A 26,919-nucleotide genomic window follows, 5' to 3' on the forward strand; every position below is an offset into this window, starting at 1 on the left:
TCGCCCCATTCATCATGCCGCGGTCTTCTTCTTCCGCGAAACTTAGTCGTCCGATGGGGCAAACCCATCACATCATTAATAGTACTGAGGACCACCGAAATAGTAGCCGCTCGTCGGTATATGTAAATCCAAACCTGACCCTCTTGAAGTTGGCAGAGGTCCAGATACGGAGAACATGTTTGTATTATGTGACGCCGTGGTGACTAAACTCGAACTCCCTGTTATTGAGTCCATGTGTCCCAGGTCAGATAAAGAGTAGTTGCTCAGCGAGGGCATTTCTCGATCATAAGATGGACGCTTTGGCTGGCGGTCAAGAAGCGAGTTGGTGGTGGTGCTCGATTCGTTCGCTTGTCTGCTTCGCTTACGTGCAGCCATAGTACTGGAGTCTTTTCGAAGCCTAACCTTTACCCCTTGATCGCTAAAAGTTCGCGTCAGAGCAGTCGAATCGGTCATGCCGGGGAATAACTTGGCTGGGAAAACGGTAAACACGTTGGTGATTAGTTCTCCAACGAAGCAGAAACTCGGAGTCGGATGGGTTTGGTCTCTTTCGTATAAGGTGAATCGCAACCGGTACCGCCCTTCTTGCTTAACAGACAGGTCCCCAAACACGAAGAATCCTCCCTCCATGTTGTCTGTATCCCGTAGTCGATGAATAGATGATGCGAGAGATCCAACTAAATAGTTTGAAGGCAACTCTGGTTCTTTTGCATGCTCATCATAGTTTTCTGGCAGTAGAGATGAGGTCATGAACAGGTACGGGCCTGTTGGCAATGTTAATACCAGCATTCTTTTGTCAAAAGCTGAGAAAGCGCGGCGCATGATGCCTTACTATCGTAGAGGCCACTTTTCCCATCAGTTCGCTTGTCTATAAGCTGAACAATCGGTGGAGGGTCTATTGGCTTCCTGTCTATTGTTTGGGACTTTCGTCAGCACATCGTCTCCGGGTACGTTGGAAACCAGACTACAAACCTTTTTCCTTTCCAACAGCCACTCGAGCATGCATTGGAGCTTGACGTAGAGTCAGTTGCCGCTCAGAGTCACCATAGTACTTTGTTTGTGGTTGTTGCTGCTGTTGCTGCTGCTGCTGCTGCTGCTGTTGATGTTGTTGTTGTTGTTGTTGTTGTTGTTGTTGTTGCGGTATTTCCTCCGTAACAATGGGAAGCTCGCCCCCGGCCAAATACTGTATCGTTGGTGCCGAGTGATGGTGAATCGGGGGTTGCATAAAAGGTAGATCCAGACAACTGGAGACTTCGCTGGCCATGTTGACTGGGTGGTTCTCAATGAACCACGGTAATGATGTCTCTGATGGCTGTGACCCAGATATGAAGCCGGGGGGGGAGAGCAGTGAGGCACGATCAGCAACAAGCTGCGCTATTATGTCGTACGCGTTCCCCAGCCAGAGAGACGTGAAATCACAGGAAGAAAGCTCTCTGGGAGGCTAAACAGTTGGTATCGATGCTTTTCTTCCGGTTCGTCCGCAACGTTCTGGCGCAAGATGAGAAAAAAGCGGCAAAACAGACATGCGGCCAACTGTAGAAGACACACGCGCAAACAATAGGCCGTATCAAACACACACCTGTCCGGCTCGCGACAACATAATATTGACCAATTGCAGAAATGTATGGTCAGCAAATCTGCGACTAAGCAAGTGGGTTGATCATGTCACGGAAAGGCGGTTAGAGAAGAGATGTGCAAGTACCGCCCTCGTCTTTGACTGGTTCCGTGGTTGAACTGTGCATTTGCGTCCCTTGGGTCTCAGAAGAGGGACAGGCACGATACTTGAGGCGAGCCGCACAGCAGATCCCAGAATTTTGTGCGATGAAGATGTGAGCCTGGAACGTGTGGCGGTGGTAAGCAAGACGGTGTGGAGGAATACCAAGACTCCCTACAATAACAACAGCAGCAACCAAGTACAAACCAGGGGCCAGTAGACCATTGGAGGCCAAGAACAAAGATGCCACAAGACGCCGTGGAAAACAACGGCACTAAAGCCAGCAGCCTGCGTATGGTATGTATACATATGTACATGTAAGGCGGGTTCCGCAGGGGACGTGGCTAGATGGAGCTCCCTCTCATCGAGCGAAACAACTGCAGGGAAAGGGGTCAGGCGACAGAACCCGCAACTGTCCTTAATAATATGTATCTGGACGAGTGTGCGTTATTGTGCTCGTGGAGAAAAACGACAGCGTGGTATTAAACGGGAATAGACCGATTAAAGCATGGAAGAGAGGGCTAACTTGAGCCCTTCAACTTCTTCTGGCAGGAGAAGCAACATCTTCCACACCCAAAAGCCCACACCCCTCCTTCTCTCGCTACTGTACACTGCCAGTGCGCCAGGGTACTGGGGCAATTAGACAAAGGCAAGTCGTTCGGCGGCACTCAGTCGCGATGGGAATATGCGGGAGACGACGGAATGATCCCTGATTCGACGAACAGACATGATGTAAGGCGCCTCAAAACGGGTCTGATGTGGTTTGGAGCAGTGCGGAGTTCGGATCCTGACCCATCGACTTTTAAATCCAACTCGTCTTTCCCGGCTCGGTTTCTGTCTTTTGGAAACAATGCAATAACCCTGCAGGACCACCGGTACTGACATGTCCGGTGGGTGGGAAAAAAAACCTGCGTATTTCCATCATTCCTCACCAGGGGCAGTCGTCGACGGCGTGAAAAGCAAGTTGCGTTAGGTCTGAAGACCTGGCGGCAGGCTCCATGGATCCAATACAAGCGGCCCCGGCATGAAGATAGCCTGAAAGAGGCAGACTCATTGACTAGCTCTGCGAGCAAGTTCAAGGTTCCAGGATGGTTAAGGGTGACCCAAGGCGGGAACGGCCCCCTAGATGCCCAGCACCACCTTGACTTTGAGAACCACAGACAATGGGGCTAATAGCCGCTTCGGACATGACATCCGGGAGCCGAAATCTTATTACTAGTTCAGATGGGACGGGCTGCCCTGAAGATAAAACCGAGGCAATAACTGGTAGGCAGCCGTTCCTTGTCATGTCCACGTATGAACAGCCCGCCGCCAGACAACTACCCGGCACAATTCTCGTCACCTTGACTACGGTGAACGATAGCGCAGATCCCCAGAGCAACTTCTCATTGAATTAGCTTCTCTACTTGCAGATCCCCCTCTGCCCTTTACCTTGCGCTCTGGGCTTTTTGATTCTGAGTGGAGTGTGACGTTCCAGAAATACACAGAAGCAGAAGCAGAGCAAGGACAACCCGGGGAAGTTAACAAATAGACGTCTCATGGCCACGCCCCAACGACCGAAAGTCCAGGGGAGGGCGACATGGGAGTGGGAAGAAAAGATTGGGGCCGAAGAGGACCATCTATCCTAGACTGGCCTCAATCTCAATAGAGTGTGTGGAGTGGGCATCGGCCTGCGACTCCGTACTCCATGCGTGTTGTGTTCAACTTGTGAAGGCGACCTAATTATGGCCACCAGCAGATAGCTATGCCAAAACGTGCGTCGACGTACATGCTGTTTGCCGTTTCCCCGAGCGTTGCGCCTGGGTTTCTTTCCCAGCCACGGTGTAGGCCGACTGGAAGAGGCTGGCATGTAATGCAGGCATCGCTGGGACCTAGGAGCAAGGCCAAGCAAGGTTTAGTTGGGCTTGGTATCGTGTACTGTACACACTTCAGACGAGAACGTGGTGTGCGAGAGACCGGGCAGAAACACGCACCACAGGCACAGTGGCATGGACTTGTGGTTGGGGTTTGGGGCCGACGGTGAGCTCAAGGCCTATATAGCGTCTTGTCTTATTGACAAGGGTCACGACTGGCGACAGCATGACTGATTAGCATGGGATGACGATAGGACGCCAATCACCTCGCCCACGAAGACAGGTTTATTGTCATTGGACACATGGGATAGATAATCAAGCTCCGCGTACCTGAAGCCCGCTAGTTGGTCCCTTCATAACCTTTGCACTTTACATGGGTCCCCTCCGTTGCTGTCCAGGCACGCTGGTCTTGTTAGAAGTTCGCTCAAACCGGGCTTCAGGAACCCGGACCGGCAGATAAAGGCAAATGGCAAGAGGACTTGGCTTCACCCGAATCGAGTTATTCGACACCGAGACACAGTAAACGATATTTTTTCTGGCCGTCTTCATATAATGCTTGTGGCTTGGGCATGTCATTCGACGGCTCAACCTCAACAGCAGTTGTTATGCAGGGGCACTGACACTAGTATTTCCGATATCCTTTTGCACAGACAAAGCATGTCATCTGAACTTTTGTCCCAAACGTGACGGGTTGAACGAGGGAAGAGCACTCCAAGAATCAAATTCAGGCCCACGGCAGTTGGGCGTGTTGCTAGCACAACCACCGGTCAGGAACCCCTCATGACGGAAAAGGACAGATACGATAGGGCACCAGGCGAGGAAAGGAATGTGACAGTCGCCACTTGAGCCCACTTGACCTCCGATTCTCATGTCCAGAGTGAGTGGGATGGCGAATCGTTCCCGGTCTGACTCGAGCATCATCTCACAAGGCTGGCCATTGTTGGACATGACGTTTCGGCTGATTGCCTGAAGAACCGAATTGATGTAGACCACGGCTGAGCGAAATGCGTTCAATTCTATCTGTGAACAGCTAGACCTCTGGCCTCGTCCGTCGCAGTGGTGGGCGTGTGGTGACGGCACCAGATATCGGAGCGCGGTCGACTTCGTCAGAGGTGGGCGGAGTTTTAGACGATAGATGGTGTTGCACAATATGCACTCTGAGAGACGAGCTGCGAGACATTGTGCGACTCTGGGTGGATTGAGAGACAGCAACGGGGGCGTCGATGGGTGGGAGGGCTACAAAGAGGCGTTCCAAATTGGTGGCACGAGCGCCAGTCGCGAAGCCCAGATGAAGCCAAGAAGCCTGGGACGGGGAATTAGGAACATTGGAAGGCTCGAAGCGACCGTTTCAGGCCGCTAGACCGCAACTGGCGACAAGGACCTTGAATTCCCATTAGTGCCAGCCTGGCAAGGGAAGGCACGGGGGACACCCGGCAAGTACTGTATGCACACATGCATGTACACCAGGCGCATAGTAATGTCGCTGGCTGACAACATGAAAGGCAAGAGCTACCGCTGCCTACAAGGTTCAAGGTACCTTAGGTAGGTACCTAGTAGGTAGGCACTTGGCAAACTCAGCAATTGGGGAGGGGAAGGAACAGGCAGGGCAAGGGCAACTTTGAAGTCCTGGAGATGGAGGCTGGGGGGAACTTGGAGCACTTGGCGGCAACCCGAAACTGCCCAAGGCCAGACACACCATTTCGCAACTTCCAATCAATCAGCCCACAGTCCGGACCCATTTCTACAAGTTATCTGCTCCGAACTACGCTGGGCTTATGTACATACTTAGGAGAGCTTCACCGATCACGATATACATACTATTAACTCGATGGTGAACTACGCATCGTAGTTCTTGCCTTGCGCTCTCTCCTAGTCCTCCAGGGGTCTTGTCCTGAGCCCCGTCCCTTCGGGAATTTCTTCTGCTGCAAAATACACGAACATGCAATATCCCAGGAGGCTTGTTCTTTCCTCATTCATGCCTCCAATGGACTACTACTAATCCATACATAGATTGGTTTGACATTCTTCACGGTTCTTGAACTCGCCATGTTGTCCTTTGTTGTTGTGCTGGCCCTCCTCCCAGGGACCTCCTCCAAAGGCCGCCGCCCTCCTACCCAAGGGCTGGAACAAACCGACCAAACCGATGCCTTAATCATGCATACCCTCTGGGATTTGGGATTTGGGTACTTTCGTCACGGTCCACGACATCTCCAAGCGCCCAGCCGAGCCACCCGGTGGCTGAAAAGGGCAAAAAGTTCATCTCAACAGTCAACCATGATGCCAGAACTTTACATGACGCCCAACGCTGAAAGTCGTGGACCCGCGGAGCCTTTGCGACCCCATGCTGCCCCGTCTCGTGGAGTCTTTGTCTCCGCTGCCATTAGCAGCTTTGCATGGTTACCTTGCCTCGTCGCAGGGCTAGCGCAGTCTTTGAACCGTTTGGGGGCCTTGTAGATGTAACAACACAAATGTCCCTTTGGCTTCGTTGTCTCTGTTCCATGCTCCATGCTCCTCCATGCTCCTCTGTGATTGCTCCTGGTGGCGGAATCGTTCAATTCAGGTACCCTGGCTTTCCCACACACCATCGAACCTTCTTCTGTTATATATGGTTTGTTCCCCTCGTACGCGCACGGAAGTTAATGATGGGTGCTTCTGGCATCTCTGGCTGGGCCCCGTCTCCTGGGGACGAATGCATGTTGCCAGCCAGCCTTCGTCCCAGACCCAGCAGAAGTGCCTGTGGAGAGCACCCGATGGAGGCGTGAAGGTGACATCCTATCGTCTACGGCTTCACTGATATAGACAGGCTTGCTGGGTTACCCCTCTGCACTCCCGTGGGGCGATCAGTTTTTGCGAGTGCGAATGTTTGTAGTAATTTGCGGCACGCTTGATGCACGGCAATACCAACACGGCTCAGAGCGTTAATAGCCGCTGAGCGTCAACTCCTTTAATTAGGCGCCATGCGGTCCCAAGTTTCGATTGTTACGAATAAACTAGCAGTGCCAAGATATTCTTTCCTCGAGGAAAAGTGAGCTTCAGGTGAGTTTTTGTATGGGGGCCATTTCTCACAGCATTGGTCCCTTCATTTCAGTTGAGGGAAGTACCGCAGCCCATGATATTTGATTTTATCCTCATGACCAGACCGCTTTCTATCGCGTTTTCACTCAGAGCTCTGCGATTCTGGATCAGGTTTATTACCCACGAGAGACGAGTCACATCTGGAAGGGCAACAGCTCCGAAGACTTATTCCAACTAGACCAAGTATTGAAGTCTTCATGGTTCTCCTTTTTGAAATTGGCAGTGAGTGGCTTGACAATTTGCTTGGTGAGTCGCAATGATATGTGAAGAAATTGCAAGGATCTGGCATGCAACCGCCAAAATATTCGCTGCCGCCGGATTGTGGTGTTCTCAAAAAGGTCCTTGTTTGAATTAACGAGCTGGTTTCAATCTATATTTGGCATTGGCGACGAGGGAGGGCGAGTAACTCAAATCTCCTGGTTTTGAGCGGTGACCATCAAGGAATAGCTAAGTACAAGCATAAAAAGAAAAATTTTCAAAGTTAAAAGTATCCATACTTCACACCAGACTGATTTGGAACACGCTAGTATATTGTTTTATTGTATTTGGGATAGAAGAACTCGACAAATGCCAACAAATTACACTTTAATTCTGGCTTTTGCTGCCGCATTGTGTGTGATCCAGAGAAATTAGGACTGTCCTAGTTCATAAACAATCACTCTCTTTCGGTATGTCACGGTCCTCTGGTGTAGGTCGACCAGACACTCGGTGTGTGTACAATTGGGCCTATCCTGATGCAGTGCCGGCATGGATATTGGGATAGGTTCAAAAAAAAAGAGAAGATCAGCAATAAAAGATCACCCAACACCAAAACATGACTCAATGATAGCGTCACATTCAATTGGAGCTCACACATAGAAGTAATATAAAGCATCTCTGGCAACTTGATCTCGGATTATTTTGTATGCAACGAGGCGCTACAGAGTCATACGAAAAGTTTTCACGGTCTCCCATTCGTCGGAATCATAGAAAATACCATTTCAGTACCCTCTATTTGGCTGCCGAGACATGTCTTGCACAGTTTGAGTCATGACCAGGTATTTCCATAGTGCCGAGTCAACGACGCTCATTAAGTAAGATTTCATGGGCCTATCTTGGTCCCGTTTCCCGGTGCCGAGTCATATCCCCTTAATTTTATCTCCATAGGCGCAGCAAATTACGACAGGATTAAGAGTGGAAGAGCGAATAATCAAAAAATACCGCAGTGTTTCCTCGTGTTGAGAGACAACCGCCTGTCTGATGAAGGCAATTGACCTTCATGACAATGGCTCATGGACAAAATTATGGCTCTACTTCGGTCTTCAGCGCATGGCGTGGTTTGACTTTGGTTCGAAAATAGAGGTCTTTTTGGCACAATATGCAGAGGAACGCTCTGCTCACTTGAACATGGCGTTGACCATCAACCCGGGCTGGAGTCCTGTGAGTGTTGCCACTAGAGTACCTTTCGTTCATAACAGATACTAAGGGAGGGGAGAATAGTTTCAAAATAGAAACCAGGAGTAACCAGATTATAGGGTTTTTATCCCCAAAGACTGGCCTTTTTTTCGGGAACCCGAGCAAACTGCACCTAAAACTCGACTGACTGAAAAACAGGAAACCAAGAATATGGGGAAGCAAGCAGCTTTCGAATATCAAAGCGTTTCGGACGCCTGAGAGCGCTCGTCGACCTCCATTCGAATAGGAATCAAGATGCTTGCTATTCTCAGCATGATTGACGTTGATTATCAGCACGGCATATGGTCAATCTGGATCCTATCGTCGATTTACTGTCTCAGCCACGGTGGGCAGACCCAAACCTAATCTAGCCAAAGGATTCCCCGAAGCAGCAATAAACGGGACCTTATCGGAAGTACGCGTATGTACAGTGGATGGTTCTTCGGGGTAGATCTGAGACAGGAGATTCTGCCTAAATGCGAATCATGATACTCTGCCTCCGAGTTGTGCTGTTCGTGGTTTGGAGGCTTGGACGGACGAACGGCACGGACGAACAAGATTGGAAGTCTGCGCCGATGATGAAAAGTTTGAGCGCGTATGCATAAATGTTCGGATGCACAAATGTATCAATGCGTCACAACGAATGCACAGTGAGGGACACGGCAGCCACCAGACAACATACCAACCAACGTCAGACTTTATCCAACAGACGTTGCCGGTGCGGGGAACATGCTCCTTCCGCCTTGAACTATCCGGGGCCCATCGCTATCTACTTATCTATTCATCTCTCTATCTCCCTTGTTCTGTCGAGCAGATATATCTTCAGCGTTGTTGGCATTAACGACAGGCTTTTGGGAGATTGGTTCCCCTACGGTCTTCGATATCGTTGTGCTTCCATTACTATCGGCAACATCACGAAAAGATGACACTTACCCACGTCCCTGTGGTGCAGCCTGTGCCTCTTCCCGTAGGGAATGCTGATTACGAGGCGGCCAGACGGGCGGTGCTGCAAAGGTTTGCGGCTGCTGTACCAGAGGAACTCCTTCTGCCGAGCAATACAATATAGAATCCGCCCAAGTCTGTCATTGGCATCCCGCACCAGTGTGGCCTCTTGTCCGAGGCAGAACTCGACATCACAGAGAACTATGACGCGACGGCTCTTGCGGAAGCCATCTCTTCCAAGAGATTGACATCAGTTGCCGTGGTCACTGCGTTTGCCAAGCGTGCCATGATTGCGCACCAGCTTACATGCTGTCTGACCGAGTGGTTCATGGATGAAGCCATTGCACGTGCACAGGATCTTGACTATCATTTAGCTACCACGGGAAAGACTGTAGGTCCCTTGCATGGCGTCCCAATTAGCATCAAGTCTCATATCCCTATCGCAGGGCATTGGAGAGACTTGGGCTACCTGGATACGCTGACAAAGGACACCAAAGACAGTCAAATGGTGGCCATTCTACGCAATGCAGGCGCCGTGTTCTACTGCAAGACGAACCAGCCACAGAGCTTGATGCACCTCGAAAGCACCTCGTTTTACGGAAGAACTCTTAATCCACATAATATTAAACTATCGGCAGGTGGCTCAACCGGTGGTGAGGCAGCCCTGATAGCACTCCGCGGGTCGGTTTTGGGCGTCGGCACAGATATTGGAGGTAGTGTGAGAGGTCCTTCTGCGTTTTGTGGCATTTATGGATTCAAACCCACAAGTTATTCGCTTCCGATGAAGGGTTATCTAGAGGGCGGCGTACCCGCTGAATTAAACGTCTTGTGTTCCACGGGCCCCATGTGTCTAACGCTGAGAGACATGGATCTCTTCATGAGCACCATTGTAGGGGCGAAACCATGGATTGAAGATCCTCGAATCATACCTATTCCATGGACGGGAACGAGATGCAACACCAGGCAGCCGTCGGCACAAAAATTGCGAATCGGTCTTATGATGCACGACGGTGTCATCGTCCCCCAACCACCCGTCACTCGAGCGTTGAAATGGGCCAAATCACGCCTTGAAGAGGCAGCCTTCCAAGTAAAGCCATTTACGCCCTACAAAGTCGCGCAAATTATGAACAACATTCGCAAAGCATACTGGCCAGCCAGTACAAAATACGCAGACGCCCACCGCGCTCTTACAGGGGAGCCCAGACATCCTCTCACGGAATGGATTCAACGAGACGCTGCTCCTGTAGAGCTGCCTGCCACAGCCATCCTTGAGCAACGTCTTCTCCGTGACGATATACGTTCCATATTCTCATTGGATTGGGAGGATCAAGGTGTTGATGTAGTTCTATGCCCGGCATTCGTAGGACCTGCGAGTAGCCATGACACGGCATGGTATTGGGACTACACGGCAATGTGGAACTATCATTGTCCAGGAGTAGTTGTGCCCACACCAATCAAGGCACTGAAGAAGGGTGAGGAAGAATATGACGTGAAGTCGGCACTAAGCGAGGAGTGCGAACAGGTTAGGAAGCTATGGCACCAGGGCGACTTTGAAAATGCACCTATTAATTTGCAGTTTGTTGGGAGACGATACCATGACAATGCGCTGTTCGGGGTGTTGGCTGCTGTGAAAGATGCACTACAATTGCAGTAGGTGAGTGTCATCACTGACTACACAGTGGTCAGGGTAGACGAGCATGACAACAGGCAGCGCGGGTGCGGGTAAAAGTGAACTGAAAATGAGTCTGATATAATCCGAGTTTATTGTAAGTTGTAAGTCTATTTACTGGCTGGGCCTCAGAGGCGCTTAAACACCAACCGCAACCCCTATTAAGATCTGTTATTCTTTACCTTTTATTGTCTCGGCTCCCACTCTCGCATCTCCGTCGCCTTTAATCTCCCTTAGTATCACGACTTTGTTGTTTACGTCCGCCGCCACGATGGAGAGACTGGATCGTCTTCCGACAGAGCTGATGATTAAAATCGCCAACTCTGCTCCAGACCTCGTGACTCTCCATCACTTGACTGTCGCTTCAACTCGCATCTCTGAAGCACTCGACCAAATTGGCATGGAGATTCTCGAATCAGTCATGGATAACGACACTCCTCCTGAAATTCGGTACTTGGTCCGACTCGTGGCCAAAGTCCACGCCTGCACGCCAGCGGCCCCCATGGCCACGACATATGAAGAATTTCTGGATAGATACGTAATCAGCATTTACGGGACTTGTCTAGAATTATAGCATCCATGGCACTTTGGCCGAATTCGATCCCTTTGTTGGTACTCCTCCTACCGAGATTGGTCGGGTGTCGGCGTACTCGCCATATCGTGTCAACATTTAATTTATATCACGCTCGCCTAGACACGCGTCTATTCAAACATGCGTATTAGACCAAGTCCCTTGCACAGAACGGGCTTCATTGTCATCGCCGGTGCGGAATGACGACATTGTATGGTCGCAAGTAATATCGAGGCTGGTTCGCCAGGAGGCTCCAGGAGGCTGTACATGTATTTCGATTCCTTCAAACAAGAGCAAATCGTTCCTGCGGGTGACACTGGCTCCCGAGCATGGGACAACGCAAGCGCATGTTGAGCTTCATCCGAATCCCTGACGAGAAGATGAGCTAGCGAAGCCGTACATGCCGCTCCTTTGCCAACGCACCATGAGAGGCCTTGATGGGCTGGTCGCACATCAAGGAATACTTGAGCATAATGGTGTATAGAGATGCTGGCCGGCGAGTTTCTAGACGCGTCGCACTTCTCCTCGATCAGCCATATGCTCTCCTTGACTGACGAGGGCCGCGGCTTCCTTTTGCTTCCGGAGCAACTCGTACGGTTCATGCAGTACGTCTTTCTGCGCGGCTTTCACGACGTGGTTTCTGTTTTAGTCGCCATGGGCAAGGGGTTGAAGTGACGCACGCGGCTTCTCATTCTCGATGTAGCACTGCAGTGCGGAGATCATGGTTTCGATTCGAACATGGTCATGTGGGGGAAACAACAGCAATCTACACAGCGGAATGAAGTTACTTTTGGAGGCTTGCGAGCGCCTCGAGTGAGCAAATTTTCTGATATTGATGATGACTGCAGGACTTTGTTGGAAGCCTTGAAAACCTAGGAAATTGGCCCTTTGTATACCCTGTTGGAACCCCTGAAGACCCCTGCTGTGACTCCCAACCAAGTCATAGAAAAAGCAACTATCGTGACCAACAGCCTTCAATTAGTATCACCTTTTTGACTCAACATGTCATAGCCGCACCAGACTAAGGTGCCTGTCTGATGCTTGGTGAATGCTTTCTAACGCTTTCCCAAGTCGCCGATAGTTGGGTTCGCAAATTCCACGACTGGCATGGCGTGTAGGATGCTTGCGTTGCCGAGTCCAGATACAAGGTGCTCGGCATCTTCCTCGTGCTTAACACTGACTATATGGGCTATTTGCCGCTTCTTAAGGAATTGAACTGACTCCTGCGTTAGTCTTTGCTCCGAGTCTTGCCTGTTGTAGCGAGGCGCCGAGACGCGAAACTGCGTTGTGGGTTTAAACCACTCGTGACGAGATTTCTCGTATGGTATGTATATTAGTCCTTCCAGTGTTTGCGATATGGCTATATTCTCGCGTACCTTGCGTTTTCTTTTCTTCTCCTCTCCTTTTTTTTTAAAAAAAAGGGGGGGTCCCATCGCGGTCATAGACACATCCAAGCCATCAAGCCCACCAGAGCACAATAGAAGCAATAGGGCAGCAATACAATCCACCAAAGCAGCCCGTTAGAGACGTCAATTGTTGCAACAGAGCCCTAGATGGCCCGCATCAACAGCCGGCCCCGGAATGACTTCATTTCGAGTAAACCGGCGGGGGATTCGCATTTTGACGCGAAATTGGGATCTTTCGGTGCTGCCATCGCTTAAAGATGTTTAAGTCCTAAAGCCACACTCCCAAACGCCTTTATCCGAGTCAACACATGGCCATGGCCGTATTCATGTGTGTGGAACAACACATCGCAAAGGTATAAATAAATATCGCCCATCTAGTCCCATGTAGCTCGTCCTAGTCATGCATTCACCTTTTGAGACAAACATAGACCTCGCTCCAAGCCGACCACAGCCGTCGACAACCGCATTCTCTTTGCAGGCATGCCATGTCAGGATTTTGGTCTCGGGCCAGCGTTTGTTGCCATTGGTGGATTGAAACCGTTGATGCGGAAGCGGGACGAGCCGCCATGTGGGGCTCTCTGCAACAACATAGCCCATACGTATGTATCTCGAGCATCAGTTTCCGACTTTTGCTCTGCAGCAGAGCATAGTCGGCGGCTGGGGAGGGCCATTTCGAGAACATCTTGATATTCTTCACGACGAGGGGACTACTTCTGGCCTCGACTCGGTTCGCCTTGCTCCTTTTGCCTTTCATGACATCGCTACTATGCCACGCCGGTACAGAGGAGGTGAAAGGTAGACGATGACGAGAGCACCGATCGATAATGGGCCGTGTAGTCCGGGTCGCACGCTCAAGATGCAAAGTAGTAGCTCCGGAGCACTCGCAACAACGGCCAACAGTCCCATCAGACTGCTCAATTAGTCAAAGCCGACCACACACAAAGGCACAATCCCACTCTATTCAAACAAAAAATTACACTCCTCCATGCTAATGCTTGGTATTATGCACGATGCATACGCCAACCCGGCCATCCCAAGTGAACCCAATGCTGAGCCATGCCCCCCGTTCCCTCATGTATCATGGTATCATGCGCTAAAAATCACACAAACCCCTTTTCAAACGGCCACAGCATCGGCAGGCCTCCCAACCATAACGCCCGACCCAGAATCCGACTCGGTCCTCGGCGGCGGCTGCTTCTCAACCTCGCCACAGCTCTGCTCCCACTCGAGTCTCTCCCGAATCATGTCCCGCTTGCACCACCACACGGAAATGCCTCCCCACACGGCACACCAGATGAACGGCACGGCCCAACATATACCGTACGCCACCGTAGCTGGGACTTGGTGAACAACAGCTATGACGGTCAGCGCAGCGGCCAGCACAAGCGCGGGGATGCTCCAAAAGATGCTCTGCACGTAGAGCATCCGCTGGAACCGCGGGGATGCCTTGTACCGGGCGGCGAGGGCCTCGCGATACGGACGACCAGCCTTGGCATTGACGGCAATTACATCTTCAATGAAGTAGTACGCTGCGGGAAGAACCTAGACGCAACCGCTGTCAGCACGTGCCCCCTTTCGTTTTCCATGGGATGTCCTTCTTTTTTTTCGTCGGACTAATATATAACAAAATAAAGAAAGGAGACGACTTACCGGCTCCCCCTTGGCCGTGGAGCTGATCCTAAACGGCGCCTTCCACCCCATGACATGCCAAAGCATTATCAACGCCATCACGCCGCCCAGGCAGTACAATATGGCGGGCGCAGGCATGCACAGGACCCTCAGCCACACAATGTGCGGCGCGCTGCCGACGATAAACAGCGCCGTGACGGCGGTAATGGTGATGACGGACGCCCAGGTCAGCATGTCGAAGCACCACCTCGAGTCGGTGCCCAGGGGCCTGTAGAACCTCTCCTTCTTGATCAGGCGGAAGGTGCGCACGGCAAACTCCAGATACGTCGGCCCGCCCCAGATGGTGGTGACGACGGCAAAGATGATCCATCCCTCGACGTGGCCGGCGTAGTTGAGGGCGTAGTACAGGGCGATGGGGACGACGGAGGCATCGACAAAGGCGAAGAAGGCAAATAGAAACAGGCGCCAGCGACGTCGGCCGTGGTGCCACGTGAACGGGAGCTGGGGCAGCAGAAGCGGGTTGGCGTCGTAGTATTCCTGGAGGGTTCGTCCGCGGCGGGCGTACTCGGTGCGCGTGGCGGCGCGGGAGTCGTAGTATGCCGGGGCGGGCGGGCGGAGAGCGTAGGAGAGGCTGCGTCGAGGGGGCTCGTGGAGGGCGGATGAGGAGGATATGGGCGAGCCGGGGACGCTCCGGGGGTGGGAGTCCAGCGACGGCGGCTCTGGTGGTGAGATGGTGATGTTGCGGTTGTGGTTGTTGTTGTTGGAGCCGGAAGAACCGGCGGGAGGGCGGCTATCGGGAATAATGTCGTTTAGCGGCTCGCTTGCGTTTGGAGAGGCATTGTCCGAGGATAATATCGTTGCCAGAGGACGAGTGTGCCAATCGAGGCTCCGGCTTCCTCGCCTGACTTGGGGCATGGCGAGGTCGATGACGGTGGCGATGCGGCGCTGGGAAAAGGGAGAGTCGGTTAATACGTCGTGGTCATGGCTTTTTTTTTTGTTTTTGTTTTTGAATTTCCCAATGCGCAGCTGAGACGACAGACAGGGACAATTAAACCAGAGATGTGGTGCAGGAATGGTTTGTAGTGTGAGGTTTTGGAAGAAGAAGAAGAAAAAAGAAGATTAATCAGGCAGGTGGTGGACGCTGGGATGCTCTTGCGTCCGTGTCGGATCTGCCGTCGATGGGAGACGTCATGTCGCGGCGGAACCCTGCACATGCGTCCGGTCGATTCAATCTGCAGGGCGTCTCTCCAGCCATGGCGTGGTCTGGCCCCCCCCTGTCGACTCCCTTTGTCCACCTGGACGCCACTTGTGCAGCCAATTGATCCGGTCTGGCACTGAGTAAGCCCGTAACACCGGCGCCCGGTGCTTCCCAAAGCCCCGACCCTGGACTGAAGGCTCCATTACCGAGTCTTCCGGCACAAATCAATCCTGCCTGAGCCAACTCAATTGCGGCCGCCGCTGAATCACAACCTGCATGATTCCAACAGCCAGGCCGCCCACATTGCCCAATCCAGCAAGCCCCCGAAGCCTCCAGCCTCCGTCACCTCTCCGTTTAGCCACGCACTTGCGGAATTGAGCTTCCCTTGCAATAGCAACGGATCGACATTAACACTGCTACGCTGCTTCTTGGCACAACTCGTCACATCGGCACCTCGTCAGCTCGTGTAGATATTGTATGGAGCAACAGGAGGGGGTATCGTCATTCCTCAACAGCCTACCACTAACTACACCTACGCATCAACACAACAATGAATGCTTCATCCATCATCGCATTGCAACAACAATCCTACCGTCCAACTACCATCGAAAACAAGAAACAAAGAAGAAAATTCACGAGCAGTTCTTGTGCTCGTGAGTGTCTCCCACTGCCATTCATCATCGCCGAGAACTCGTCGTCGTGTTTGGCGTCGTCTTCAGTTGAATTCATTGCAGGGCAAACAAACGGAGAAAAGAACAAGGGGGGGTATTAAAACTCCAATATCAATATTCTCCATCAAGCAATCCTTCCCTTCTCTCCAAAATCAGCCGCCCGGCGCTGTCGCGTGAAATTGAATTCCCTCTCTTATTTACCTTGGCTGGTGCGCATTCGTTATCGAGTTGAGCAGTCTGCATCGCTTTGGTTAGCCTCCTCTTCCCTCAACTCACTCTCCAAGCAAGAAAGAACCGTCGCCATCACTAGTCATCACTTACTGCAAATTCCGGTCCCTCATTTCTCTGTCGAGGGCGTCAATCTGCTTCGCCGTCAAGCGCGCCTTACTTAGCTGCATCCAGAAAAACACACACCAAAAGTTAGCTTCAATCATCTCTCCCATAACAATGACAAACGAAAGGAAACCGTGCAAACTACGGCCACATCAACATAGGGGCTCGCGCACCGAAGCCAATGCCGCTGAAGAGTGGTCATCCGCATCATCATCATCATCATCACCGCCAATGCCGTTGGTGTCATCCTCACCTTCAGCCACGTCTTCGTTTGCAACAGCTTCGTCGCTGCCGCTTTCTGCGCCGGCGAACCTGCTGCTTGACAGACCCTTGGATTTGCCGCCATTTGCCTATTCACCCATTAGCATGCATGCCAATCCCTTGTCCATAGCCTGTTTGTATACTCGTACCCTGGCCTCGACAATCTCCGCATCCCTTACTTTGAGCTGCGCCTCTAGCTCCTCAATCTTCTTCTCTTTTTCCTCGGCCTTTCTGGTCGCCTCCCCGAGCCTAGCCTCCAACTCCTTGGCCTTGTTGTTGGCATCTTCCACCAGACTAGTCATGCTATCGTTGAGATCATTGTAGTCGGCGAGCGCAGTCTTGTGTTTGGCGTCCGCCTCCGACCTATGGGCTTCAAGCTCCTTTTGGGCGAGTGCAAGATCGTTCTTCATGCTGGCCAAGCTATCCTGAGCACCCGCAAGCTCGGCTTTGTGTGACTCCAGCTCGTCTTCCTTGCCCTTGAGAGCCCCTTCGGCGGCGGCGTGCGCATCTTCATGGGTCTTCTTCAATGTAGCAAGCTCTTTGCGAAGGGCATCCGCTTCTGAAGTGTCGGGCTTGGCACTCTTGACAGCATCCAGCTCAGCCAGGGCCGTCATACGTTCCATCTTCTCCTGAGCAAGCTGCTGCCCCATCTCCTCCACCTCAGCCTGGGCCTTGGTCAGAGCCTCCTGGGCCGTCTTGAGAGCACTTTCCATAGAGCCATTAGCCGCCTTCTGCTCGGCCAGCTTCTCTTCCAAACTGGAAGAGGTGCTTCGGTACTCGGCAATCGCGTCCTCAATGGATTTGGCGTGGGTTGCGGTCAGCTCTTCCAGATCCTTCCTTGCTTGAATGCCATCAGCCTTCATCTTATCCATGGCCTCGGTATTCATGGTGATGATCTTTTCAATCTCGCCAATGTGCTTCTCTTCAAGCTCGTTCTTGGCGGTTTCAATAGCAAGCTCGCCATCATCCCGCGCCTGCTCAAGCTGTTCTTTGGCTGCCTGCAGCTCAGCTTGAATGCTTGCGAGCTCGCTGACGTGAGCGTCGTTGCCTGCACTCTTAGCGACGGAGAGGGCCTCATCGTAGGCGGCCTGGGACTTTTGGTGCTCATCAGCATGTTCCTGCTTCAGAGCATTCAGAACACCGGCGTGCGTAGATGCGAGGGCCTCGAGTTGCTTGGCTAGAGTGGCCTCACTCTCCTTCTTCAAGATACTTAGCTCTTCAGCATGTTGGGCTTTGAGGGACTCGAGTTGACTAATATGAGCATCCTTGTCAGCAGACGCACCAGTCTTCGCGCTCTCCAGCTCCTCAGCATGACTCGCTCGCAAGGCATCAAGATTCTTTTGGTGCTCCTGCTCCCTGGCAGCCAGGGCTTCGACCGCAGCGGCGTGCTCGGCCTTGGAGACAGCAAGAGCATCAGAATGAGCCTTAGTTGCCTCCTCAGAAGAAGTTTTGAGCTCATTATGCTGGCCTTCAAGCTCTTCAAACTTGCGCTTGAAGAAGGCGTCACCACGCAGGCTCTCAATCTCGTTTTCGTAGTCCTGGGAAAGGTTCTTCATGCGCTCGTCATGCATAGTCTTGAGCTTGGCGATTTCCCCTTCCTTATCAGCCAGAGTAGACTGGGTTTCAGTAAGCTTCGTCGACAAAGAAGACCGGTCTTCCGCGATGGAGGAGAGTTCCTTCTCCTTCTCTGCCAGGCTGTTCTGGAGCTCCGTCAGCTGCGTAGTGGCACTCTCTGCAGACTTGCCGGAGACATCGCTGAGAGCCTTGAGTTCCGCAATCTCACCCTCCAGAGCCGCAACTCTGCTGTTGTGAGCCTGCTGGTCTGATCGCAACTTTTCGTTGCTGGCAGACTCCAGGGCAGCTTGAGAGGCAGTAAGCTCGTCAATCTTGCTTTGCAGTTGGGCAACAATCGACTCGTGGCTAGTCTTGAGCTCGGCAATGGCCATTTCGTGAGCCGAAGCATCCGTCTGGCCTTTTTCAAGCTCATTTTTGTGACTGACCTCAAGCTCCTCGATGGCAGTCTTGTGCTGTTCACTCAAGGAATCCTTCAGTTCAGACAACTTGGTGGCATGGCCGTCCAAAGCCTGTTGCAGCGCAGATTCGCTGGCTTTGACCTTTTCATCATTCTCCAACTGAACAGTTTCGAGGGACTTTCGCAGGGCCTCAATCTCAGACTCGATAGCAGCTTTGGAGCCTTCAGCCGTAGCTAAGTTGGTCTTATGCTGATCAAGCTCAGACTCAGCCGTCTCCAACTTTTGAACGACTTCGGAGAGCCGGCTCTCCAGACCAGCGAGGGCCGACTCGTGCTCAGCCTTCAAGTTCGCAAGAGCCTCCTCAGCGATGGAGCTCTGCATAGCTTCAGTTTCGGCAGCGGGAGCAGCATTGGCCAGCTGATCGCGGAGCTCAGAGATGATGGTTTCTGAGCTTTGGATCTGAGCTTTGAGAGACTCAATCTCGGAATCTCCCTCAAGAAGCTTGGCCTTGAGCTCCTCGATCTCTTTAGCACCACTAGAAGCATCGGATCTGGCAGTAGTAGGTCGGCTAGCTGTCGCAGAGACGCGACCGGTAGCACCAGAAGTGGAAAGGCGTTTCGGCGCGGTCCGAGTTGCGGCAGTTGTAGACGATCTAGCTGAGGCTGTAGTTCCAGCAGTCGACGACCTTGAACCGAGTGTAGAGGGTCGCGCCCCAGTAGTACTAGCAGTCGCCGTAGCAGGCTTACGGGCAGTGCCAGCAGTACCAGTACCAGTTGTTGCTTTCTTCTCGGCCGTCCTACCAGGGCTAGACATGAGGGTGCTCGTCCTCCTGGCGGAGGTGGAAGTCAAGGTGGATCTCCGCTCATCCTCGCTCGCGCTCACGCTGGGTCGGCTACGGTGGGTAGAGGTGGTAGAGGTAGCGGTAGCGGGACGTCGCGAAGTGGCCGTGGTAGTTGTAGGGGGGCGGGTAGGCGGCTTGCTCAACCCGCCCGTGGCGCGAGCACCAGCGGTTGAGCCAGCAGCAGTTCGTGACGAAGCAGCAGTTCCGGTCGCAGTAGTCCGTCGAGCAGATGCCGAGCTTGTAGTCGCGCCGGCGCGCCTTGCCGTGGGCGAGGTCGACGCAGCGCTAGCCTTGGATGGCGTCTCGGGCGAGATAGGGGTCGTCTCCTTGGAGGGCGCCACGTCGGAGCTCTGGGCAACGTCGATGTTTTCCTTGTCCGCCATTATCGAAACTCGGTCAGGGTGAGGTTGATAAACAGGGAGATGGAGAGAATAGCTGTAGAGAAAGGGATCAACATGTTAGCATCGAGTCATGGTTCATCTCATCATGTGCTCAGCTGCGCAAGCACCGAAGGTGAGCCAAGGGGGGCATCGAAGCAGCCGCTGCCAGCTTGCCATGGCATTGGGGAACAGATTTATGGTTGTTGTTGTTTTTTTTTTCAAATTCAAGAAGAATTGACAAAGGCTCACCTCGTTCGTCGTCCAACTCGACGTCACACGATGCACCGCTCGACGGTTCAGCTCGATGTCTTACCAAGGGTAGCGCAGGCGTTTGAGCTGTTCTCCTGACGGCGAAATTGCAGAATGCGGCAGCTCAACAAGGTACAAGACAAATTAAGACAACAACACAACAGTGGCAAGCAAAGACCTCTGCGATTGCAAATGCACAAAATCGATTAAAAGATGAAAGCAAGCACACAAACTGATTGACGACAGGCAAGTCCGAATAGGTGAGGGAGAGGATGGTGGTGCAAAGGGAGAAGAACGTCAACTGGTCTGATGGCCTGCGAGGAAATTGGTTTGGCCAGCAGTGCCAGGGGGGATTCAACCAGCTAAGACTGCGGAGTGTAGATAGACCAGACATGTGGCTGGGCTTCTGGCCTGACAAAAATGGTCCAATCCAGTTTTAGCGGGCCACTGAGGTCAATTGGGGCCATTCTGCCCGCCGTTGCTCGTCTGGTCCATCGGACTGGCGGTCGGGCGGGCGGGTTGCATAACTACATGTATTAACCGGCAACCAGGTGATGCGTGACGCGAGTGATTGTCTGCATTGGCTGTTTGAGAATCCAGCCCATCACCGTCTCTCAACTCTTGCTGATTCTCGACTCCCATCACTCATGCATAGAAGACTGCATATGTACGGAGAACTCCGCACAGCACCCTACATGACGATGCAATAGTTACAGATCGCCCATGTTCATTTCCAGACCGTCACCGCAAGGACGACCCTGGTCGTAATTAGCCGTCAAGACTCAAGGCCCCCCTCGTTCGCGCCCGACGGCAATTGGCCAACCTATACTGCGTACTCGATATGCCCGTGCAATATTCAACCAGACCTTCATCAACACCATCTGTGTCGACTCTCGAGCCCTTTGTTCTTAAAGTCTGCATCACCTGTGCCTGGCCATGCATGCATAGACGGCTGCAGCGCAATATGCATGTGCTCCCACAGGGGCAGGCTCGCCACGACACATGGCGCCGGCTCGATTGCAGCGTCCCTGCTCCCGTCTTTGTTCTTTTTGCTGCCTCCCCAGCTTCTGCCGAGAGTGAAATTGCAGCAGGGCCGATGCTTCAAAGACTGACTGGTCCGCCGGATAAACTGACGCCCCCACGACCTCGTCCATAATTTCGCGTCGTCAGGGTTCAGGCGTGGCGTGGGCGACAAGGCTGCCACATCACCACCACCTTCAATCCCACCTTGTCGCCTCGGCAGAGCACAACTACATCTCTCCAACCAAGAAAATATGGCATTATTCCGGCAACGCTTCCCAACACTACACACACACACATACACATCCTGCATATATACCTCGCCAAGGCCATCGTCGGCCCCAACTCAGTGACCTGCAGCAACTTGGCCAACAGCCCGCCAGCGTTGAACCTGCATGTTTTACACAGTACGCGTCAATAAATCATACAACAGCTGCCAGTCTGGGGTATCATTGCATCGCCCATCCACCAAAACAGACAAATTCCTACCAGTGGCACCATTTCGGCGGTAATATGCTCGCCGCCTCATATTTTGCCCTCATCGATTCCCTCAACTCTGCCACTCTGTTCGTAACCTCTTGTAACGATCTGCCTGGTACTTGCCTGGACAGCAACACCAGGTTCGGAGACCTCGTCTTGCGAATCACCCCGAGCAGCACTTCATCTTCCCATAGTCGCCAGCCGTGCCTGTCGTAGTATTCGTCCCGCGGCTTCGACGTGTCCTCCAGCGTCCGCTGTGTAGAAGCCACAAACAGTCTCATCTGTTCGTCATTCTTCTCCTTGATGATCTGGTCCCTTTCTTCCTGCGCCTCCCGCAACTGTCTTGACTGCTCTGCCAGCTCGGCATTCAGTATGGGGGCTTCGGCAAGGCGCTTCAGCTCATTCATCCCCAGCAGTATGCGAGGCTCCAACACCCGTACGTGATTTGCAAATGCCATCCGCGTCCGGTCCCGCATACTCCTCACTGTATTCTCATTCTTCTCTTGCGACTTCAAATGTGTCAATACCACGTCGTACAGCTGGTCGATGAACCCGACGATTCGAAGAGCAAATTGCAAAGTGCATGCCATGAATTGCCCATTTTTAATGCTGATAGTTTCTGGTTTCGACTTCAGCCTGGAATATCCTCCTAGCAACAGCGCCTCCTTTAGTGCGAGCACAAGCGCTGGCATCAGCTTCCCTTGTATCCACGTCAATACGTCTTTTTTTTTGTATCGTGCATTCCGTATCTGTCTCGAGCTGCCTTTTGCGGGTATACTTTTGGAAGCTTCGATCTTGACTTGCTTCGTCAAAGTCCGTACCACTTTGAGGTTTTTCTGAATACTTTGAGAGTGCTCATGTAGGTACTGTGCCTGTGAGTTTAGCGACGGTGCTTTGGGCATATCCTTGCAGATCTGCCACAGGGCAATGATCTCGTGGAATAGCTTGGTGCAATTGTCAGCCTTGATGGCCTCGGACTCAGTCTTGGACTCTTTCTCGATCTGAAGCAGTTGATCTGCCCACTCGCCCTCTGTACCCATCCAGCCTTGCTTGCCCATTGCGTTAATCATTTCATTGAGCCCACCACAGTTGAGGTAATAAGTCGACGCGCTTCTGTCTGGTGGTTCGGGCTCAATGTACCCAATGTTTGTAGAAATGACGGCTTTGCCGGCGATGTGTTCCAAATTGCTGGTTCGTGAAGCGCTGTCAGGGGCCACGGCAGAACTTGTTACCTCTCGTACATCATCGTCGCTGCTACTATCCTCTCCGTCACTGTCTTCGGCCTCTTCGCCCTGGTCATCGCCCTCGCCCACTACACCGACGTCCTTTTCTCCATCCACTTCCTCGTGTGATTCGTCGTCGTCATCTGATGATTCTGCAGAGTCACGATAAGACGATGGATCACTCTGCTCTTTCTCTTCCGCCAAAACTTGCCCCTCTCTCTGCTGGCTTTCCTGGAGCAATTGCTCCTCGGCTGCAGCGTCGTCCTCGGGCACAACTATCGTTACTCTCTTTGCTTTCGTCTTCCCCGCCGCACTATCATTGATGTTCTTGAAAAAATTTGGATCCTGCGGGACATCATCCTCTATCATCGCCTTGGAAGTTTGCCGTCTCCCCGGCCTTTTAAGCGTAGGTCTCTTCACCACCGGCGGGTCTGGTTCCGTCTCTTCCCTATTCCTCTTTTCCAAGCCTCTCATGTTCGTAATATGTGAAGCGGCTTTCCTGGCTAAGCCTCGTCTTTTTGTTTGCAAATTCTTTGTCTTATCGGGAGATTCAAAGTCATAAATTGAATCATAGTCTGCCCGGGCAGCTGCGCTGCGTCTCGTGCTGACCATTTTGACGATGCGAGTAGAAAATCGTCTCAGCCCAATGGTGACGGCTTCATATTACACAATATCAAAAGACGCAGTCAGTGGTCGTTTGCTGCTCCGTATGCCTTAGTAATTAGTTGGGTCCGGGAATGACAGTTGATTGTCATCGACGGTTCTTGCGGAAGTCAAATGCACACGCGACTTGACGCGTCTGAAGCTAGTAGTACTACGTAGATGTCTGGTAAGCTTCTGCCCCACAATCCTTCACCCCACCTTGTCCAAGCAGGTCTTGCGATGAGGTCAGCGTCTTGAAATACGCACACATGTAAATTAGTCAGTTTCTCCCGTGCTTTCCATGTGGCCTGGTATCAGAGCGGTATATATTACTGTGTGTTTATTCCATGTTTCAATTTCACTTGATTGTCCATGATTCTGCGCTCTGCCACTATGCAAGCATCGAAGTCTGCTGACTAAAAAAATACATCGCCCCCAATCCGAACCTCAAACGGTAGCATCTCCATCTTGCATATTAGCATCGCCGTCTCAAAATATCCATATACCCGGCCCCAAATCCAACACCAAAGCACGGACAAGACAACAATCAATAATACCATCCTCCCCACGGCCATCGTAACCACGGCCACGAATCTCACGCCCATCATGGCCACGCCTCCTGTTGCACACCTCAACCCTACCCTACAGGTCATCCCAACCGCACAGCTCGCCTCCCACAAGTTCATCAAGCCCACCAAACGCATCAACGAAGGCCACCACGTCGCCCATTTCCTCACATCCAAAGCCTACAGAGACATCTGCGCCTTCATCCTCCAACTAAACCACTCACTTTGCCCCCGAAACCAAACCTCCTCGCCCATCCCCAAAACATTCCCCCTCGTTCCAGGATCACCATCTTCCACGCCTTCCATCCAAGCTGTCCAGCAGCTCCTATCTGAAGTTGAGGCTCTCGTCGAACAAGCGCCTCCAGACCCGGGACCACGACGCTTCGGAAACGTGAGTTTTCGGAAATGGCATGCCCTCGTCGAAGAAAACCTCGATTCGTTTCTGGACAAGGGTATTCTCGGACAAGCCCTCTCCGCCAAGGGTGCGGATGGCGTCACGGCCAAGGACGAAGCAACCGCCTATTTAATGGGCGCGTTTGGGAGCGCACAGAGATTGGACTACGGGACAGGCCACGAGCTGAGCTTTGTCGCCTTCGTGGGATGTCTTTGGAAATTGGGATTTTTCAGTGACGGAAAGGACGACGGCGACATTGAGAGAGAAATTGTCCTCGACGTCATTGAGCCGTACGTATAGCCTCGTCACTACTTACGCGGTGGCCTACATGCCGCCTCGCTGTTCTGACCGCACGCATTCCTGGACTATTTCCAAACTTCCCTCTTGCATCCCGACCAAATCAAGCCGCCCCCGTTCATCGACCAAGCCCTACAGAATACTCTGCTAACTAACATCTCAGCTACCTTCGCGTCATACGCACCCTCATCCTCAAATACACCCTAGAACCTGCTGGCTCCCATGGCGTATGGGGACTCGACGACCACTCCTTCATCCCCTACATCTTCGGATCCGCCCAATTCACACGCCCTATCACGTTCGTGACCGAACCCATGCCCCTCGAGGGCTCCGTCAAGGGTGCCCCCAAACCAGGAGATGTCACCAAAGCCGCTGTCGTCGAGGATCTACGCCAAACGAACATGTATTTTTCGGCTGTTGGCTTCATCAATGACGTGAAGAAGGGTCCGTTTTGGGAACACTCTCCCATCCTGTTTGATATCTCGGGCATTAGAGATGGGTGGGGCAAGATTAACAAGGGCATGATTAAAATGTTCAACGCCGAAGTGCTGTCCAAGTTTCCCGTGGTGCAGCATTTCCCCTTTGGGTCATTGTTTTCCTGGGATGCAGATCCTAGTGCTCCGGTTCCCGCACAGAGTGTTCACATGATGAACCAACCCGTGGCTGTTGCAGCGTCGACCACCGAAACACCACCTCTGTCTGCTACTGGAACGGCCGCCCCATGGGCACAGGCGACTAGGATGCCGCCGCCTCCCGGCCCAGGAATTCCCTACTCAAGAGTTCCGACAGGACCTAGCACGGGCTCGTTCGCATCCAGACAGCCTCGAGGCGAGGGTCCTGGTTCAAGGTCTGCTGCAGCACAAATAACTGTCACCAAGGCGCCATGGGCACGGGAGTGACCTGTACTTGGGGAGTGCAATATTAGAAACATTAAACTCAAGATTCGGAGCAGCACCTTACATGGCACAAAGCAACGACTACAACTACGCACACGAGGGCGATTGGATGAAACTTATAGCATAAATCAAATCTGCTTAGACCATTATAGCGATAGACCCAAACAATGGAGGGAATAAACAACGCACTCACGTACGATAACCGTGATGGTGTGGGGTATAAGTTGCATGCACATGGGTATATCGCAAGCCTTCCTCTCTCGTGGGTATCCAGCGCTTCAATGGAACAATGAACAAAACCAACCCATCTTGATGCAGTATCACCACGCCTCCAAATCGACAAACAATCCTTATGAAAGACACCAGCAATCAAATCATACCCGCGGCCGAGCGAAAACTGGAGCGAGAAACAGGTTTCATCATGGCTTTTGAGTAGTGTACGACAATATCACGTCCAGGCGGTGTGTTGGGCCTTATGCTGCAGTGGTGGCAGGAGCAGCAGCAGCAGCAGCAGCAGCAGCAGCAGCAGCAGCAGCAGGCTCGTCCTTGACTGGTTCAGCAGCAGGCTCGGTAGCAGACTCGGGGGCGGGAGCAGGAGCAGGAGCAGGAGCTTGAGACTTTGTCAGCAACTTGTCGTGAATGACGTGGGACTACTTGGAAATGGATATACGCACCCGGAGCAGCTTCCTCGGTCTTGGTAGCTTCGGTCGTGGGAGCAGGAGCTTCAGTCTTTGGGCCGGCTTCTTCAGCCTTGGCCTCTTCCTTTGGAGCTTCAGTAGCTGGCGTAGCTTCAGCTGATGTAAATGAGGCCAGTTAGAATAAATTTCAATATTTCAGACAGTCCAAAAAAGCCCGCGGAACCAAGAAACAATCATGCAAAGAAGATCGGCTTACTTGCGGGAGCTGGAGCCTCTGGCTTCGTCTCAGTTGCTCCAGCCGTTGCGGTGGTGGTTGTAGCAGGGACAGGCTCTGCAGGCTTCGCCGCTTCTGTCTTGTTCTCCGTGGTATCGGCAGGCTTTGCAGCCTGGGTCTTGGAATCAGTCTTCTTCTTGAAGAGATTTTTCAGACTAGCCTTGACTTTGTCAATAGCACCAAACGCTGCAGCAAACTAGAGTGTCAGCCAACGTGCGGCAAAACAGAGCAAGCACTGCAGGTGTCCACAAGGGCCCCGACGAGGTAGGGTAAAACATACGAATGCCAGGCAT

General features: G+C 52.4%; 8 protein-coding genes across 8 annotated transcripts; 3 read left to right on the forward strand and 5 right to left on the reverse strand.

Moving 5' to 3' along the window:
• Window positions 1-75: 75 nt before the first annotated feature.
• On the reverse strand, window positions 76-1,261 carry RYP2 (Spore development regulator RYP2; the record flags this gene model as incomplete). The annotated part of the gene is made up of 3 exons (XM_014691516.1): window positions 76-761; window positions 830-907; window positions 970-1,261. 3 exons carry the CDS (start codon window positions 1,259-1,261, stop codon window positions 76-78), a joined length of 1,056 nt encoding a protein of 351 aa, XP_014547002.1.
• Window positions 1,262-8,995: 7,734 nt separating this feature from the next.
• G6M90_00g036100 (uncharacterized protein) lies at window positions 8,996-10,669 on the forward strand (the record flags this gene model as incomplete). The annotated part of the gene is made up of 2 exons (XM_066130177.1): window positions 8,996-9,100; window positions 9,140-10,669. The coding sequence occupies 2 exons, from the start codon at window positions 8,996-8,998 to the stop codon at window positions 10,667-10,669; spliced, it is 1,635 nt and encodes a 544-aa protein (XP_065986234.1).
• Window positions 10,670-10,955: 286 nt separating this feature from the next.
• On the forward strand, window positions 10,956-11,258 carry G6M90_00g036110 (uncharacterized protein; the record flags this gene model as incomplete). The annotated part of the gene is made up of 1 exon (XM_014691518.1): window positions 10,956-11,258. One exon carries the CDS (start codon window positions 10,956-10,958, stop codon window positions 11,256-11,258), a length of 303 nt encoding a protein of 100 aa, XP_014547004.1.
• Window positions 11,259-13,777: 2,519 nt separating this feature from the next.
• Window positions 13,778-15,205, reverse strand: G6M90_00g036120 (uncharacterized protein; the record flags this gene model as incomplete). The annotated part of the gene is made up of 2 exons (XM_014691519.1): window positions 13,778-14,203; window positions 14,312-15,205. 2 exons carry the CDS (start codon window positions 15,203-15,205, stop codon window positions 13,778-13,780), a joined length of 1,320 nt encoding a protein of 439 aa, XP_014547005.1.
• Window positions 15,206-16,644: 1,439 nt separating this feature from the next.
• Window positions 16,645-19,950, reverse strand: G6M90_00g036130 (uncharacterized protein; the record flags this gene model as incomplete). The annotated part of the gene is made up of 2 exons (XM_014691520.1): window positions 16,645-16,842; window positions 16,903-19,950. The coding sequence occupies 2 exons, from the start codon at window positions 19,948-19,950 to the stop codon at window positions 16,645-16,647; spliced, it is 3,246 nt and encodes a 1,081-aa protein (XP_014547006.1).
• A 1,751-nt stretch (window positions 19,951-21,701) lies between these two features.
• Window positions 21,702-23,531, reverse strand: G6M90_00g036140 (uncharacterized protein; the record flags this gene model as incomplete). Its single annotated transcript, XM_014691521.1, has 1 exon — window positions 21,702-23,531. The coding sequence occupies one exon, from the start codon at window positions 23,529-23,531 to the stop codon at window positions 21,702-21,704; it is 1,830 nt and encodes a 609-aa protein (XP_014547007.1).
• Window positions 23,532-24,167: 636 nt separating this feature from the next.
• RRD1 (Serine/threonine-protein phosphatase 2A activator 1) lies at window positions 24,168-25,717 on the forward strand (the record flags this gene model as incomplete). Its single annotated transcript, XM_014691522.1, has 2 exons — window positions 24,168-24,811; window positions 24,982-25,717. 2 exons carry the CDS (start codon window positions 24,168-24,170, stop codon window positions 25,715-25,717), a joined length of 1,380 nt encoding a protein of 459 aa, XP_014547008.1.
• Window positions 25,718-26,187: 470 nt separating this feature from the next.
• G6M90_00g036160 (uncharacterized protein) lies at window positions 26,188-26,919 on the reverse strand (the record flags this gene model as incomplete). The annotated part of the gene is made up of 4 exons (XM_014691523.1): window positions 26,188-26,324; window positions 26,389-26,508; window positions 26,609-26,812; window positions 26,907-26,919. 4 exons carry the CDS (start codon window positions 26,917-26,919, stop codon window positions 26,188-26,190), a joined length of 474 nt encoding a protein of 157 aa, XP_014547009.1.

Source organism: Metarhizium brunneum, chromosome 2 (genome assembly GCF_013426205.1).
Source record: "Metarhizium brunneum chromosome 2, complete sequence".
In the NCBI taxonomy this organism is placed as follows: domain Eukaryota; kingdom Fungi; phylum Ascomycota; class Sordariomycetes; order Hypocreales; family Clavicipitaceae; genus Metarhizium; species Metarhizium brunneum.